This window comes from Pseudophryne corroboree, chromosome 5 (assembly GCF_028390025.1).
Source record: "Pseudophryne corroboree isolate aPseCor3 chromosome 5, aPseCor3.hap2, whole genome shotgun sequence".
Classification (NCBI taxonomy): Eukaryota; Metazoa; Chordata; class Amphibia; order Anura; family Myobatrachidae; genus Pseudophryne; species Pseudophryne corroboree.
This window is the reverse complement of record NC_086448.1, coordinates 547,995,791-548,012,505: the sequence shown is the minus strand read 5'-3', so window position 1 is coordinate 548,012,505 and position 16,715 is coordinate 547,995,791. Positions and strand designations below refer to the sequence as shown.

At 46.0% G+C, this 16,715-nt stretch overlaps 1 protein-coding gene and 1 long non-coding RNA gene across 4 annotated transcripts in view; one reads left to right on the top strand and one right to left on the bottom strand.

Moving 5' to 3' along the window:
* Positions 1 to 16,715, bottom strand: part of RNF144B (ring finger protein 144B) — a 133,637-nt gene that overhangs the window by 20,414 nt on the left and 96,508 nt on the right. For all 3 annotated transcript variants that reach the window (XM_063923236.1, XM_063923233.1, XM_063923237.1), the window contains 2 exons: positions 15,513 to 15,717; positions 4,068 to 4,212 (listed from right to left, as the gene is read on the bottom strand). In XM_063923236.1, the coding sequence (XP_063779306.1) occupies positions 4,068 to 4,212; positions 15,513 to 15,717 (350 nt within the window). The remainder of the gene's footprint in view (positions 1 to 4,067; positions 4,213 to 15,512; positions 15,718 to 16,715) is intronic.
* The window catches only part of LOC134928024 (uncharacterized), a 115,444-nt gene that overhangs the window by 67,881 nt on the left and 30,848 nt on the right, over positions 1 to 16,715 (top strand). The window lies entirely within an intron of this gene.

Genomic DNA, 16,715 nt, shown 5'->3' with positions numbered 1-16,715 from the left:
CCTGGCGCAATACCTCTGTAGCTTTTTGTTGAGGCGGGATGCCATCATGTCCACCTGTGGCAGTTCCCACCGACTTGTAATCTGCGCGAAGACTTCCTGATGAAGTCCCCACTCTCCCGGGTGGAGGTCGTGTCTGCTGAGGAAGTCTGCTTCCCAGTTGTCCACTCACGGGATGAACACTGCTGACAGTGCGCTTACGTGATTCTCCGCCCAGCGAAGAATTCTGGTGGCTTCCGCCATCGCCACTCTGCTCCTTGTGCCGCCTTGGTGGTTTACATGAGCCACTGCGGTGATGTTGTCTGACTGAATCAGAACCGGTTGGTCGCGAAGCAGGGTCTCCGCTTGACGTAGGGCGTTGTATATGGCCCTTAGTTCCAGGATGTTGATGTGAAGGCAAGTCTCTTGACTTGACCACAGACCTTGGAAATTTCTTCCCTGTGTGACTGCACCCCAACCTCGGAGGCTTGCGTCCGTGGTCACCAGGACCCAGTCCTGAATGCCGAATCTGCGGCCCTCGAGAAGGTGAGCACTCTGCAGCCACCACAGGAGTGAGACCCTGGCCCTGGGGGATAGGGTGATTAACCGATGCATCTGAAGATGTGATCCGGACCACTTGTCCAGTAAGTCCCATTGAAAAGTCCTCGCATGGAACCTGCCGAAGGGAATGGCCTCGTATGATGCCACCATCTTTCCCAGGACACGAGTGCAGTGATGCACTGACACCTGTTTTGGTTTTAATAGGTTCCTGACCAGTGTCATGAGTTCCTGAGCTTTCTCCATCGGGAGATAAACCCTTTTCTGGTCTGTGTCTAGAATCATGCCCAGGAAAGGCAGACGAGTCGTAGGAACCAACTGCGACTTTGGAATATTTATAATCCAGCCGTGTTGCTGTAACACTTCCAGAGAAAGTGCTACGCTAATCAGCAACTGCTCTCTTGATCTCGCTTTTATGAGGAGATCGTCCAAGTATGGGATAATTGTGACTCCTTGCTTCCACAGGAGTACCATCATCTCCGCCATTACCATGGTAAATATTCTCGGTGCCATGGCGAGACCAAACGGCAACGTCTGAAATTGGTAATGACAATCCTGTACCACAAATCTGAGGTACGCCTGATGAGGTGGATAAATGGGGACATGAAGGTATGCATCCTTTATGTCCAGAGACACCATAAAGTCCCCCCCTTCCAGGCTTGCAATGGCCGCTCTCAGCTATTCCATCTTGAACTTGAACCTTTTCAGGTATATGTTCAGGGATTTTAAATTCAATATGGGTCTGACCGAACCGTCCGGTTTCGGGACTACAAACATGGTCGAATAATAACCCCTTCCTTGTTAAAGGAGGGGAACCCTGACCACCACCTGTTGAAGATACAATTTGTGAATTGCCGTTAACACTATTTCCTTCTCGTGGGGGGAAGCTGGCAGGGCCGATTTGAGGTATCGGTGCGGGGGCATCTCCTCGAATTCCAGCTTGTATCCCTGAGACACAATATCTATTGCCCAGGGATCCAACTGGGAGTGAACCCACTTGTGGCTGAAATTTCGAAGACGTGCCCCCACCGGGCCTAGCTCCGCTTGTGGAGCCCCAGCGTCATGCGGTGGATTTTGTAGAGGCCGGGGAGGACTTCTGTTCCTGGGAACTAGCTGTGTTGTGCAGCTTCTTTCCTCTGCCCCTGCCTCTGGCAAGAAAGGACGCACCTCGGACTTTCTTGTTTTTCTGTGATCGAAAGGACTGCATTTGATAATACAGTGCTCTCTTAGGCTGTGAGGAAACATATTGGCAAAAAATTTGACTTTCCAGCAGTAGCTGTGGAGACCAAGTCCGAGAGACCCTCCCCAAACAATTCCTCACCCTTGTAAGGTAAAACCTCCATATGCCTTTTTGAGTCGGCATCACCTGTCCATTGCCGAGTCCACAGGACCCTTCTGGCAGAAATCGACATAGCATTTATTCTAGAACCCAGTAGACTAATGTCTCTTTGAGCATCTCTCATATATAGGACAGCGTCTTTAATATGCCCCAGGGTCAATAATATAGTATCCTTGTCTAAGGTATCAAGTTCCTCAGACAGGGTGTCCGTCCACGCTGCTACAGCACTACACACCCAGGCCGACACGATCGCCGGCCTCAGTAAGGTATCTGAATATGTATAAATGGACTTCAGGGTACCCTCCTGTTTTCTATCCGCAGCATCTTTGAGGGTAGCCGTATCCTGTGACGGCAGGGCTACCTTCTTGGATAAGCGTGTTAAAGCTTTGTCCACCCTAGGGGAGGATTCCCAGCGTAGCCTGTCCGTTGGTGGGAAAGGATACGCCATAAGAATCCTTTTGGAAATCTGCAGTTTTTTATCTGGAGATTCCCAAGCCTTTTCACATAACTCATTTAGCTCGTGTGAGGGGGGAAAGGTTACCTGTGGCTTCTTTTCCCCATACATATGTACCCTCCTGTCAGGGACTGGGGTTTCCTCTGTGATGTGCAACACATCCTTAATTGCTATAATCATATAACGGATGGATTTAGCCAATTTTGGCTGTAATTTTGCATCATCGTAATCGACACTGGAGTCAGAATCCATGTTGGTATCCGTGTCAACAATTTGGGATAGTGGGCGCTTCTGAGACCCTGTCGGCCTCTGCGACATAGGGTCAGGCATGGGTTGGGACCCTGACTGTCCTGAGGCTTCAGCTTTTTCTAACCTTTTATGTAAGGAATTAACATTATCATTTAAAACCTTCCACATATCCATCCAATCAGGTGTCGGCGCCGTCGGCGGGAGCTTCCTCTCAGCGGAGCTGTGGAGAAAAAAATGGCGCTGGTGAGTGCTGAGGAAGAAGCCCCGCCCCCTCGACCGCGGGCTTCTGTCCCGCTTAAATATGCATTTTCTTGGCGGGGGCTCATATATATATATATATACAGTGCCCAACTGTATATATGTTTACTTTTGCCAAAAATAGGTTCGAAATGCTGCCTAGGGCGCCCCCCCCCCCCTGCGCCCAGCACCCTTACAGTGACCGGAGTATGTGAGGTGTGTGGGAGCAATGTCGCACAGCTGCAGTGCTGTGCATTACCTCAGTGAAGAACGGAGTCTTCTGCCGCCGATTTGAAGTCTTATTGCTTCTCATACTCACCCGGCTTCTGTCTTCCGGCTCTGCGAGGGGGACGGCAGCGCGGCTCTGGGATCGGACGGCGAGGGTGAGATCCTGCGTACGATCCCTCTGGAGCTAATGGTGTCCAGTAGCCTAAGAAGCAGGACCTAGCTTCAGAGAGTAGGGCTGCTTCTCTCCCCTCTGTCCCACGATGCAGGGAGTCTGTTGCCAGCAGAGCTCCCTGAAAATAAAAAACCTAACAAAATACTTTCTCTCAGCGAACTCAGGAGAGCTCACTAAAAAGCACCCAGCTCGTCTGGGCACAGTATCAAACTGAGGTCTGGAGGAGGGGCATAGAGGGAGGAGCCAGTGCACACCAGAACCTAAATTATTTCTTAAAGTGCCCATGTCTCCTGCGGAGCCCGTCTATCTCCATGGTCCTTACGGAGTCCCCAGCATCCACTAGGACGTTAGAGAAATAAAGGGTACAGTACTTATTGAGACTCATTTAGAGTTGGACAAATTTGCGCCCAAAGCACAGCTAGCTGTACAATCCAATCTCCAATCTGCATAACAACATGGATCTTTGCTCTAGGAGTAGAGCACCCAGAATAGATACACCTCATGGCAGGAGTATATGCGGATGACTCAAAATATAACTATAAAGAAATTATATGAACATGCCTTTGCTGTACTTGGCCACTCTTACAAGCTCCTTCCCCTCACCATTCCGCCTCTCCAGATGCGAGAAGGCATGCGTCAGAGATAGGTACAAACTTTAATATGAACACAGGAATACGCATTTTTTGGTGTACATGTCCAGTACAATAAATGCTAAAAAACGAAGATTGCGTCCAATATTAAAAGATTGAGTTGAGCCCTGTATACTGTATTGCACATTTAAGTATTTAAAATCACCACAACTAAACATAGAGAATGTTATAAAGCAAAGGCTCTGGATGAGGTCAAACACTCACATCAAGGTTTTGTAAACAGTACCAGCAAAAAGTGTGCTTGCAGTTTTTGCACATCATTTGTGCACAACCTTCATTCCTCTCAATGTAAATATGACACGCAGGACACTGCTTGATACAAGCATTTGCATCTGCACTGACAAGGACTCTGAAAAAGAAGAATTGTAAAAAATCACGTTATTGCAATGTGAAAAGTTAAACAGTCAAGCTAGTCACTTTAAACTCAATGGGGAATATTTATGAAAGACTACGCAAAGGAACAAAGTGTTGGCCCCAGCAAAAAATAAATCAATCTAAGGATTGTATACATTTTTATGAATGTTCAAAACTGTGCTACAGCAGAATCTGATTGTAAATTAAGGGTAACACTTCCATTTACTTTGCACCCGTTTTCATAAATGTACCTCAATGAGTTGAACTCTCTTTAACTTTCAGCATGCTCTACTAATACAGTAAAACTATAACTAGAAATTTTGCTTTTAGAAGTTGTTTATATTTGGTGTTCCACGTATACCAGTCTGCAATGCTTTGTTCCGAGGCTTGGCCAGCCATTAGAGACCATGTGTAGGGTGGATCCCAGGATTTAGGCCTAAAATTGGGATTAGAAAGCCCCCTTGTTTTTCAATGCCAGGCAGTGTTGAGCGCCCTCAGGAGGCTCAGACGCTCCCTCCTCCCCCTGTCCTGTCACAACTGAGGGCCTGAGCTGACGGGAGGCAGCCTCAGTTGTAGGGGCTGAGATGTACCGGAACCTGGGAGGTTGTATCAGACCCCTGGACATGTAAGTAACATGAATAATAACTGCCCGAAGGCGTGACCACGACAACTTGGATAAAAGTCAATGATGTTTATTATGACAACTCCGCAACACAGCAGCAGTAAAAGAAAACGTAAAAGTCAGCAAAGAATAAATACAGTTCCTGGGTACTACAGGATGGCAGGAGCCACAGGGCACTGGTAGTGTGAGATAGTTCTTATGATCTTCTAGATGGAAAGTCCTTACCAGGCCCGACTGTAGCAATGGAGATAACCCAGGATTGTGCCAGCTGGTGTTCCAGGAAAAGCTGGGTTGCTGAAGATAAAACAGCTGCTGTGGATACTGGCTGGAACCAGACTGTTAGCACGGAGTGGATACTGGCTGGAACCAGTTAAATAATAAATGAACTTGGGAGCGATGAAATATGAACTGAAATGTAGAACTTGAGAGCGGAGAAATAATAATACCGGTGGAGAGTGGTAAAGTGTAGAAAGGACACCGGCCCTTTAAGGGAAGCTGTACTCTGCTGGAAGCTGAGCTGGAAGCAGGTAATGTTGTAGCTGGAAACAGATGAATCCACAATGGATTGGAGAGTCAGGCTACACCGCAGGTGGAATGCTGGTGCGGGTCTCTATGGTGGAAGTCTTGAGACAGGAGCTGGAACCTGGAAGACAATCACAGGAGAGAGACAAACAGGAACTAGGTTTGACAACCAAAGCACTGACGCCTTCCTTGCTCAGGCACAGTGTATTTATACCTGCAGCAAGGAAGGGATTGGCTAGGCAATTATGCAGATTATCAATACTGAGAACAGATTGGTGGAAATGATCAGCTGACAGAATCCAAGATGGCTGCGCCCATGCAGACACTTGGAGGGAAGTTTGGTTTGTAATCCATGTGGTAATGAAAACAGTAATGGCGGCGCCGGCCACCGGAGACAGGAGGCGCCAGGCTGACAGATGCACATCCAACCACGCGGACACAGCGGAGGCCGCGGCTGACGTAATCGCCACTCAGACACTCTGCATGCAGAAGTTCAGGGACGGCGGCGGAGGCCGCGGGAGACGCCATGCCAGGTGTAATATGGCGTTTACTGTGACAGCGTCCCAGAGTGACAGGAGAGGATACAGGAATGTACACATCAGGATAACAGATGGGATCCGGTCCTGGAGCGCTGAGCCAGCCTTAGGAGGCATCTGATGGGTAAGAAATGGCGTCCAGATACCCGGATCGTGACAGCACCCCCCCCCCTTTAGGAGTGGCCCCAGGACACTTCTTTGGCTTTTGAGGAAACTTGGAATGGAATCTCCGGACCAAGGCAGGAGCATGGACATCAGAAGCATTGGTCCATGAACGTTTCTCAGGGCCATAACCCTTCCAGTCAATAAGATATTGTAGTTGACCGTAACGGTGACGTGAGTCCAGGATCTTGGCCACTTCATACTCAACGCCTCGTTGAGTTTGGACTTTCGGAGTTGGAGGAAGTGAGGAATGAAACCGATTCAAGATCAGCGGTTTCAACAGGGAAACATGGAATGTCCTGGGTATTTTTAAGAAGGGAGGCAACTGGAGTCTGTAAGCAACAGGATTGATGACTTGTTCAATCTTGAAAGGACCGATATAGCGAGGTGCAAACTTCATACTGGGAACTCTTAACCTCAAATTCTTCGTGGATAACCATACCCGATCACCCACCTTGAGAGCAGGAACTGCTCGACGCTTCTTATCCGCAAACTTCTTGTACCTGAACGATGCCTTGAGCAGAGCTGATCGTACGCTCTTCCAGATATTGGCAAACTGATGCAAGGTGATATCCACTGCGGGAACAGAAGTTGCTGGAAGTGGTTGGAACTCAGGGACTTTAGGGTGGAATCCAAAGTTAGTGAAGAATGGTGTTGAAGCAGATGAAGAATGATACTGGTTGTTATGACAGAACTCGGCCCAGGGAAGTAATTGAACCCAGTCATCTTGAGAGGAGGACACATAGATGCGGAGGAAGGCCTCCAAGTCCTGATTCACCCTCTCGGTTTGACCATTGGTCTGAGGATGGTAAGCCGTGGAAAACTTTAGCTTGACTTGGAGGACTTGACATAAACTTCGCCAGAATTTGGCTGTGAATTGAACTCCTCGATCTGAGATCATTTCTTCAGGAAGACCGTGGAGTCGGAAGATCTCTTGTATGAATACTTGAGCCAACTTGGAAGCTGACGGAAGACCGGTGAGAGGAATGAAGTGTGCCATCTTGGTGAACCGGTCAACTACCACCCAGATGGTATTGAACTTGTTGCACATGGGTAAGTCTGTAATGAAATCCATCGACAAGTGGGTCCATGGTCGACGGGGAACGGATAGTGGAACCAGTTGCCCCGCAGGCGACTGGCGGGATACTTTATGTTGGGCACACTTTGGGCAAGATGCAATAAACTCCAAGACGTCCTTTTTCAGAGTTGGCCACCAATAGGACCTAGAGATAAACTCCAGGGTTTTTTGGACACCTGTATGTCCGGCAAAACGGGAAGCATGGGCCCAATGCATGAGCTTCTTCCTTAGCATCGGCTTCACAAAACTTTTCCCTGATGGGGGCGTAGAGTCCATCCCTACCGTGGAGAATGCCAACGGATTTATAATAGGATGCTTGTCTGAAGACTCTGACTCATTTTCTTGCTCCCATGAGCGGGAAAGGGCATCGGCCTTGCGATTCTGAGAGCCCGGACAGAACTGGAGTTTAAAGTCGAACCTGGAAAAGAAAAGTGCCCATCTGGCCTGACGAGGGTTGAGACATTGTGCGCCCTTCAGGTATAAAAGGTTCTTGTGGTCTGTAAGTATGGTGATTAAATGAGAAGCTCCCTCCAACAGATACCTCCACTCTTCTAGAGCGAGCTTGATGGCTAGCAACTCCTGGTCGCCAATGGCATAGTTGCGCTCAGCTGGGGAGAACTTCCGGGAGAAGAAACTGCAAGGGTGTAAATGGCCATCTTTAGCCCTCTGAGATAACACCGCTCCTACTCCAACGGAGGAGGCATCCACCTCTAAGATGAAAGGAGAGTCGATGTCAGGCTGTTTCAGAACAGGCGCAGAGATGAACCTTTGTTTTAAAAGATGAAATGCTTGCATGGCTTCTTCAGACCACTTGGACGGGTTAGCACCCTTCTTAGTGAAAGCAGTAATAGGCGCCACAATGGTGGAAAAGTCTCGTATAAACTTTCGGTAATAGTTGGCGAACCCTAAGAACCTCTGGACCCCTTTGAGGGTTAAGGGTACCGGCCAATTTTGGATTGCTTGTAGTTTCTCAGGATCCATCTCTAGTCTGGAACCGGACACAATGTACCCTAGAAACGGAATGGACTTGACTTCAAAGACGCATTTTTCTAATTTGCAATAGAGATGATTGACACGGAGACGGGACAGAACCTCTTTAACCCAAAAACGATGTTCCTCTAAATCGTTGGCAAAAATGAGGATATCGTCTAGATAGACCACGACATGACGGTATAGAATGTCTCTGAAGATCTCATTGACAAAATGCTGGAAGACAGCTGGAGCATTGCTCAATCCGAAGGGCATGACGAGGTACTCATAATGTCCGTCACGGGTGTTAAAGGCGGTCTTCCACTCGTCACCCTCACGGATCCGGATGAGATTGTATGCACCTCGCAAGTCCAGCTTTGTAAAGATGGTAGCTCCGCTAACTCTGTCAAAGAGCTCAGTAATCAGGGGTAAAGGATAACGGTTCTTGATGGTAATGTCGTTCAAACCTCTGTAGTCGATGCACGGCCGCAGACCACCATCTTTCTTTTTTACAAAAAAGAAACCTGCGCCGGCTGGAGAAGAAGAAGGTCGAATGAACCCCTTTGCTAGGTTCTCTTTAATATATTCCTCCATAGAATGCGTCTCAGGCAGAGACAACGGATAAGTTCGGCCTCGAGGTGGAACCTTCCCTGGAACGAGATCAATCGGACAGTCCCATTCTCTATGAGGAGGAAGGATATCAGCAGAAGCTTTACTGAACACATCCGTGAAATCTTGATATGGAGGAGGTGGAACATCAGACGACCTGGGGGAGGAAGAACAGACAGGCAATACTTTAAACAAACATGTCTCAGCACAGGAGGAACCCCATGCCAGGATTTGCGTAGTCGTCCAATCAATTGTAGGATTGTGAAGACGGAGCCATGGAAGGCCCAGGACCACAGGATGTGTGGCTCTTGGAATCACTAAAAAAGAAATAAGTTCGGAATGAAGAACTCCCACTCTCAGACGAACTGGTAGAGTCCTTAAAGAAATAACTGCATCAAAAATTTTGCTGCCATCCACGGCAGTTAAAGAAATGGACGAAGGAAGTCTCTCGGTGGGTAGGGACCACCGTTTAACATAGGCTTCGGTAATAAAGTTCCCAGCTGCTCCGGAATCAAGGAGGGCAATGACGTTCCGATAACGTTGAGCAACTTGAAGCGAGACTGGGAGATTACAATCTTGAGGAGATGGAGAGGAGATCATTACTCCTAGCCGGCCCTCTCCTTGGCGAGCTAGGATTTGGAGTTTCCCGGACGTTTGGGACAGGCATTAATGGTGTGAGACGGAGCTGCACAATAGAGACAGAGAAACTCGGAGAGACGTCTTCGGCGCTCAGCAGGAGTTAAACGGGAACGGCCAAGTTGCATGGGCTCATCTTTAGATGGTGACAGTTGACGAGGAGGAGGAGCAGAAGATTTTGGAGCAGATGATCTTCCACGCTCAGTTGCTCTCTCTCTGAAACGTAAATCAACTTTCGTGCAGAGTGAGATTAGCTCATCTAACTTAGAAGGTAAGTCTCTGGTAGCTAACTCATCTTTAATACGCTCAGATAAGCCATGCCAGAATGCAGCATACAGGGCCTCGTCGTTCCATGCCAGTTCGGATGCCAGGATCTGGAACTGTATCAGATATTGTCCTACAGTACGTGACCCCTGGCGTAAACGGAGAATCTCGGATGAAGCTGAGGTTACCCGGCCTGGCTCGTCGAAGATGCGCCTGAATGTTGACACGAAGGCAGTGTAGGAAGATAGCAGGGTGTCGGACCTCTCCCATAACGGTGATGCCCAATCAAGGGCTGAGCCACTGAGAAGAGAAATAATGTAGGCAATTTTTGTACGGTCACTGGGAAAATTGCCAGGTTGTAGCTCAAACTGAATCTCACACTGGTTGAGAAATCCCCTGCAGAATCTTGGAGATCCGTCAAATTTTGCTGGCGTTGGAAGATGAAGACGTGGAGCAGAAATGGGTAAGGTGGGTGGGGTTATAGCTGGAGTCACTGTGGTTGACGCACCAGACGCGCCTGATCCACGGAGAGTTGTCTGAATCCCATCCAGCCGAGTAGAGAGATCCTGGAGACAGCGGATGATGTGGCCCTGTGCAGCCTCCTGATGTTCTAGTCGGGCTGCCAGTTCTTGCATCGGCCTGGCCGCTTGATCCTGGTCTCCGGCTGGATTCATTAGGTCAGTGCTTACTGTCACAACTGAGGGCCTGAGCTGACGGGAGGCAGCCTCAGTTGTAGGGGCTGAGATGTACCGGAACCTGGGAGGTTGTATCAGACCCCTGGACATGTAAGTAACATGAATAATAACTGCCCGAAGGCGTGACCACGACAACTTGGATAAAAGTCAATGATGTTTATTATGACAACTCCGCAACACAGCAGCAGTAAAAGAAAACGTAAAAGTCAGCAAAGAATAAATACAGTTCCTGGGTACTACAGGATGGCAGGAGCCACAGGGCACTGGTAGTGTGAGATAGTTCTTATGATCTTCTAGATGGAAAGTCCTTACCAGGCCCGACTGTAGCAATGGAGATAACCCAGGATTGTGCCAGCTGGTGTTCCAGGAAAAGCTGGGTTGCTGAAGATAAAACAGCTGCTGTGGATACTGGCTGGAACCAGACTGTTGTTAGCACGGAGTGGATACTGGCTGGAACCAGTTAAATAATAAATGAACTTGGGAGCGATGAAATATGAACTGAAATGTAGAACTTGAGAGCGGAGAAATAATAATACCGGTGGAGAGTGGTAAAGTGTAGAAAGGACACCGGCCCTTTAAGGGAAGCTGTACTCTGCTGGAAGCTGAGCTGGAAGCAGGTAATGTTGTAGCTGGAAACAGATGAATCCACAATGGATTGGAGAGTCAGGCTACACCGCAGGTGGAATGCTGGTGCGGGTCTCTATGGTGGAAGTCTTGAGACAGGAGCTGGAACCTGGAAGACAATCACAGGAGAGAGACAAACAGGAACTAGGTTTGACAACCAAAGCACTGACGCCTTCCTTGCTCAGGCACAGTGTATTTATACCTGCAGCAAGGAAGGGATTGGCTAGGCAATTATGCAGATTATCAATACTGAGAACAGATTGGTGGAAATGATCAGCTGACAGAATCCAAGATGGCTGCGCCCATGCAGACACTTGGAGGGAAGTTTTTGTTTGTAATCCATGTGGTAATGAAAACAGTAATGGCGGCGCCGGCCACCGGAGACAGGAGGCGCCAGGCTGACAGATGCACATCCAACCACGCGGACACAGCGGAGGCCGCGGCTGACGTAATCGCCACTCAGACACTCTGCATGCAGAAGTTCAGGGACGGCGGCGGAGGCCGCGGGAGACGCCATGCCAGGTGTAATATGGCGTTTACTGTGACAGCGTCCCAGAGTGACAGGAGAGGATACAGGAATGTACACATCAGGATAACAGATGGGATCCGGTCCTGGAGCGCTGAGCCAGCCTTAGGAGGCATCTGATGGGTAAGAAATGGCGTCCAGATACCCGGATCGTGACATGTCCCATGCTGTGCGCACTGCGTAGGGTGACGTGAAGTCAGAGGTCATGCTGCGCAGTCTGAGTAGTTCTGTGGGCTTGGTAGGTCCGGGAGGGGGGGGGGCTTCAGGCATTGAAGATTTAAATTTTAAAACACGTAGCGATGTTCACTTAATTTATGAGCATTCTGACTAGATTGCTTAGAAATTAAGGACACATCGTTCCGTGTGTAGGGTGGCGGCGACAGCAATGCGTGGCCCCGCGCGTTGCTATCGCTATCGCCGGCTCTAGATTTAGTCTATCTAGTAGATCGCCCCTCTCCCCCCCCCCCCCTCCTTCGCTCAGCACATATCGCACTGAGTGATTAGTGGGGGGGAGATGTGTGCTCAGCAGCCTGTGCTAGATCGCTCAGCACACATCTCCGGGGGAAATCTTCCTGTGTATACCCCCCTTAAGACCACTGACTTCTTGAAATTGTATCATTTAAAAGCAATTTATTTTGTACTAATACACTCAGCCACTTACTATACTAAGTAAAAAACATATCTTGCATCTTCAATGAATTACAATATGTCTTAATAAGCCACACTAGGGGGAAATTTACTAAAAGTCGATTTTGGTCAATTGTAATTAAACTAAAATCGATCTTAATTTGTGTTGGGTTTCAGGGGCTGAAACACATTTGCTAACAGGTGATTTTCTTTTTATATATATTTTTAAATATTAATAAATGTTTGTTTGTTTTGGCCCTAGAAGTACAACATCGAATTTCAGAGAATTTAAATCAATTAAAATCGTCCTTTAGTAAATTTCCACCCTAAAGCTGTATTAGATTCATCAGAAGATATGGGAAAATCATTTTGATTTAATAGCTAAATCTATGTTCTCAAACTGGATAGTCTAGTTGTGCTAAACCTTAATTACTGAATAAACATATCAAACACTCTGTGCTAGACAAAACAATAGGTCTGTAGAATTCTCAAAGACGTTTATCTTTGTTACAGAATGTGCAATAAGATCAAACAGTTTCCTATACACAGTGCTATTTTTCTGGAAGAATATGTTCCAGAACACCAGGTTTGGGGGTGGAGCTATATTGTATTTAGAAAAGAAGGCACTGGAAAATAAAACACTGTTCCTGATTATATCATAAGTAATGTTCATTGTAGCACCCTGCACCTCTCACAACCCGTGCAGTTCCTCCTTTCTGCCTGAAGTTCAGGAACAGCGTTCCTGCTTGTTCTTGCTATATAACAAAAAAAACAAAAAACTACTGATATGAAATCATTGCTATATTGTAGACAAAATCTTCTCTGACTAACTCTAGCATACTATAAATGTAGTTTTATTTAGATTCTCTAAAGACATTTTTGTGTTAATCTTTTTTAATCCTTCTAAACCGATACCACTCCATTGTGATTTCCAGAAAAGTCAATAATTATTTTCATTTATTGGATGTATTATGTTCTGCATTCTCAGAATGACTTGTCCCTCACAATCTAGGGAGTAAATAAACTTATTTTGCCAATTTTGTTCAGATGCAATCTTCTGCAATGTCTACCCCCTAAAGCAGCATCACATACAGATGTGTCCTCATACATCTAGCCTCAATACGCCATGCACCGCAAGATGCCTGGCATGAGATCCAGACTACGGGTCGACATATATTAGGTCGACTGTCATTAGGTCAACCCCATATGGTTGACATGGACATAAGGCGACACTGAAAAAGGTCAACAAGTTCATATGAGCGATGTGACAATGGTCGGCACACATATTGTCGACTCAAGTTTTTTTAGAATTTTCATGTTTTGGGACTTTTTCCATCCTTGACTATCCATGTCATAAATCATAGCCTTTAGTAACCTTATGTCGGGCGGAGCGGAGTGAGACATCGTGGCAAAGCATGGCAAGCGAAGCGAGTCCGAGGGGACACATTTCTACAAATGGTGGTCCCAGATGGAAAAAACTATCCACACTAACCCCAAAAATGCACATAAAAGTGTCGACCAATTTTGCGTTGACCTTTTGACTCTGTCAGCCTTTACCAGTGTCGACCTTTCATTTGTTAACCTTTGTCCATGATGACCTTGTGTCTGTTGACCATATGGGGTCAACCTAATGACTGTAGACCTTGTATACCTCATCCACCTGGCATGAGGCCCAGTGCAACTCTGCTAACGCTGGGCATCTTTTGGGCATCTTTTTTTTTTTGGGGGGGGGGGGGGGGGGCGAAAATGCATCTGTAAGTTTTCCAGGAAATCCCTGTAGCGTAGCATTTCGTAGGCAGATACAAGCGGACGCACATAGAATATAGGCATGCCGCATATCATTGTAATCAGCAAAATCTGCTTGTGTGTCTCATTCACATAGCAAAGCGAATAAGACGCATTTTTCGGGGGGGGGGGGGGTGCAAAAAGACACTCTTACGACTAGGCACAACAGGGGTTGCACCTATGACTGCAGCAACGACGTAGGTGGACACATCTGCACTTCTTGTCCTAAGGTTTGAAGTGGAGCACCTATCAGTAGATAGAAACACAAGTGCAGCGATAAGTGTTTTATACACTCTACTAGTCTGTCTAATGGATGATTCACTACAAAACAGCAGTTATATTTGTAAGTTTTCCTTTGTTCCTATTATGCACACTTAACCATGAAAAAAAAGTCCACAAAGATAGACATTTCCAGTCCATGAGGGGAACTCTCATCCATGTAATACTGTTAGCGGCACAGATACTGTATGTTGTGCTTTACAGCCAGAATGCCCAGTTTTTTCCCAATTTGAATTCTTTTTTCAGCTTAGAATACCAGTTTCAGATCCAGCACGTTAATGAATAAGAAAAATTTGGAACAAATAAAATGAAGTACAGAATTCATTCATTTATTATGTAACAAAAAACAACAGGCCAAAACCAGTCATTGGTACAGATGGGTTTTGGCTGATGATTTTTGTTAATCACTTGTTAAATTCATGTATTTATATTCTACAGATGGAACATGGTATTGCACAATTTTTCTTTGTTATTAAATAACCTATTGACTTTTTATTATTACAACAGTTAGACATTTTTTCTCTTCCACTTTCATTTTACATAACCAGTATAGACACATGCTAAAACGTTTAATGTTCAGAAATTGGCATAAAAAAGCGGCAAGTCTGTGGACCCATCCTCTACAAAATCATGCAATGACACCTGTCTGATTAGTTCTGTTACTGTGTGCAGATTCACTCAAAATATTAGTCAGCAGTTAGAGCATTCATTTATAAAAGTTAAATAATTGATTTAAAAAAGAAACAAATCTATATTACGCATAAACAATTTAAGCTGAAAACACATTGTGGATGATTCATTTCCAGGTAATATGCGCACACTGGTGAGAATTTTGGTACAACACTGCAGATTGTATCTCTATGGAGTGTGAGGGAAAATCAGTGATGTTGGTGGCCGTCAGTTGCCAGATAAATGGTCCAACTGCCATTATCTTGAAGCCATCACTAACAACAGAAATGCACACATTGGGCGGTATTCAATTCTTTCCGCCCCCTTCCACACCCGTTCTGTTTTTGCTGACGGGAGAGGTATAATAATTCCAGCTTGCTACCCGCGAGCTAGTGAGGTGCCCTAACCCTTTACGCAGCTAAACCTGATTACTAAGGGCGCGATATGCGGGATAATGGGAACACTTTAGAAAGGAGATGGGCGTGATATATCATTTGAGCACCGCCCATTGAGTTGGTTTAATATGAAATCAAAAGCAACGTAACTTTGCTTGTAGGGCCATACAAACTAATTCCACTTTTAAGATGAAATTATAATCAAAACACAGTATATACCTGTGTAGTGAATATTTGTTTTAATGATTATTCACAATTCTCAATAAACAGTAACACTTTTTCAGAATCACAAATTACCCTTTTTCGAGTTGCACGATTGTTGGCTGGTTTTCTTGGCACAAGTGCTCGGGATGCCAGGGTCTTTTACATGCAGAACAAAACTTTATAAGGCACACATGGCATTCCACTGATACAGGCATACCGGAATCAGCTGGTTGAACCTGGCATACCGTTTGGCAGTCTGCATTAGGACACCACGTTCTGCAAGGGTCAAGATGAATTTCTGAAATAGAAAAAAAGCCATAAAGAGTGTATTCTATAACTATGAAAAAACTGTAGCTTCTTGTTTATCGCACCACAATTATACCTAAGATGTCCCTCATTAATATTCACTGCATAGAATGCGAGGTCGTGTGATTGGCCGTGTAGCATGGCAAAGCACACAACCTCACATGCGACCCTTGAGAGCAAGCAATTGGCCGTACACTCTGCATGATATGGACGATTTGTCATTCCGATTCGCCCAGATCAGACAAATCGGCACAATATCGTGCAAGTGTGTATCTAGCTAAAGAGGAAAACATATTGCAGCCTAAATAGAAGTGCCCAGATCCAGCACCTCATAATCAAAAGGGAAAAACGTAGAAAAGATATGCATAGATAACTGCTTGCATTTGGTAGGAAGCTGCAATCAACATAAAACACTGAAATGTTTCATCTAAACCAGTGGTTTACAACCGCAACCCTCACGTCTTCCCTGTGTGTGGTTAGAGAAATCCACAAGACATGTATTGAGGATTTGAGACGACAACCAAAGACCAAACTCTTCTAAATCTTTTTAGTTTGGTAGTATAAATCCCATCACACTATTAGGCTGGTTTTCTATTTTTGATAACGGAAACATTCTTAGATTACTTTCAGTATACATAAAAGCTTTGTTAACTTCCATGTCTCGTTAAACCATTCAAATCTTGTTATATCCTTTCTATGTTATTCAATATTTTCTCATTCATAGTTTTCGAACACACTAATTCTAATCACACTTTGCATAAAAGAAAACAATGCTTATTCCATTAAATGGTTTCTAATTCTTAAGTCATGCAGAAATTGTATACTAGTACAAATGGAATCAAGGACAGGGTGTGTATTTAGAAATGACTAGGACCCTACCCTACCCCCAAAAAGTCCATTAGCAATGTCATATACACGGGATGTAGTCAGGATCCCGACGGGCAAAATACAGACGCCGGGATCCCGACTGCCAGAATGCCGGCAGCGCCG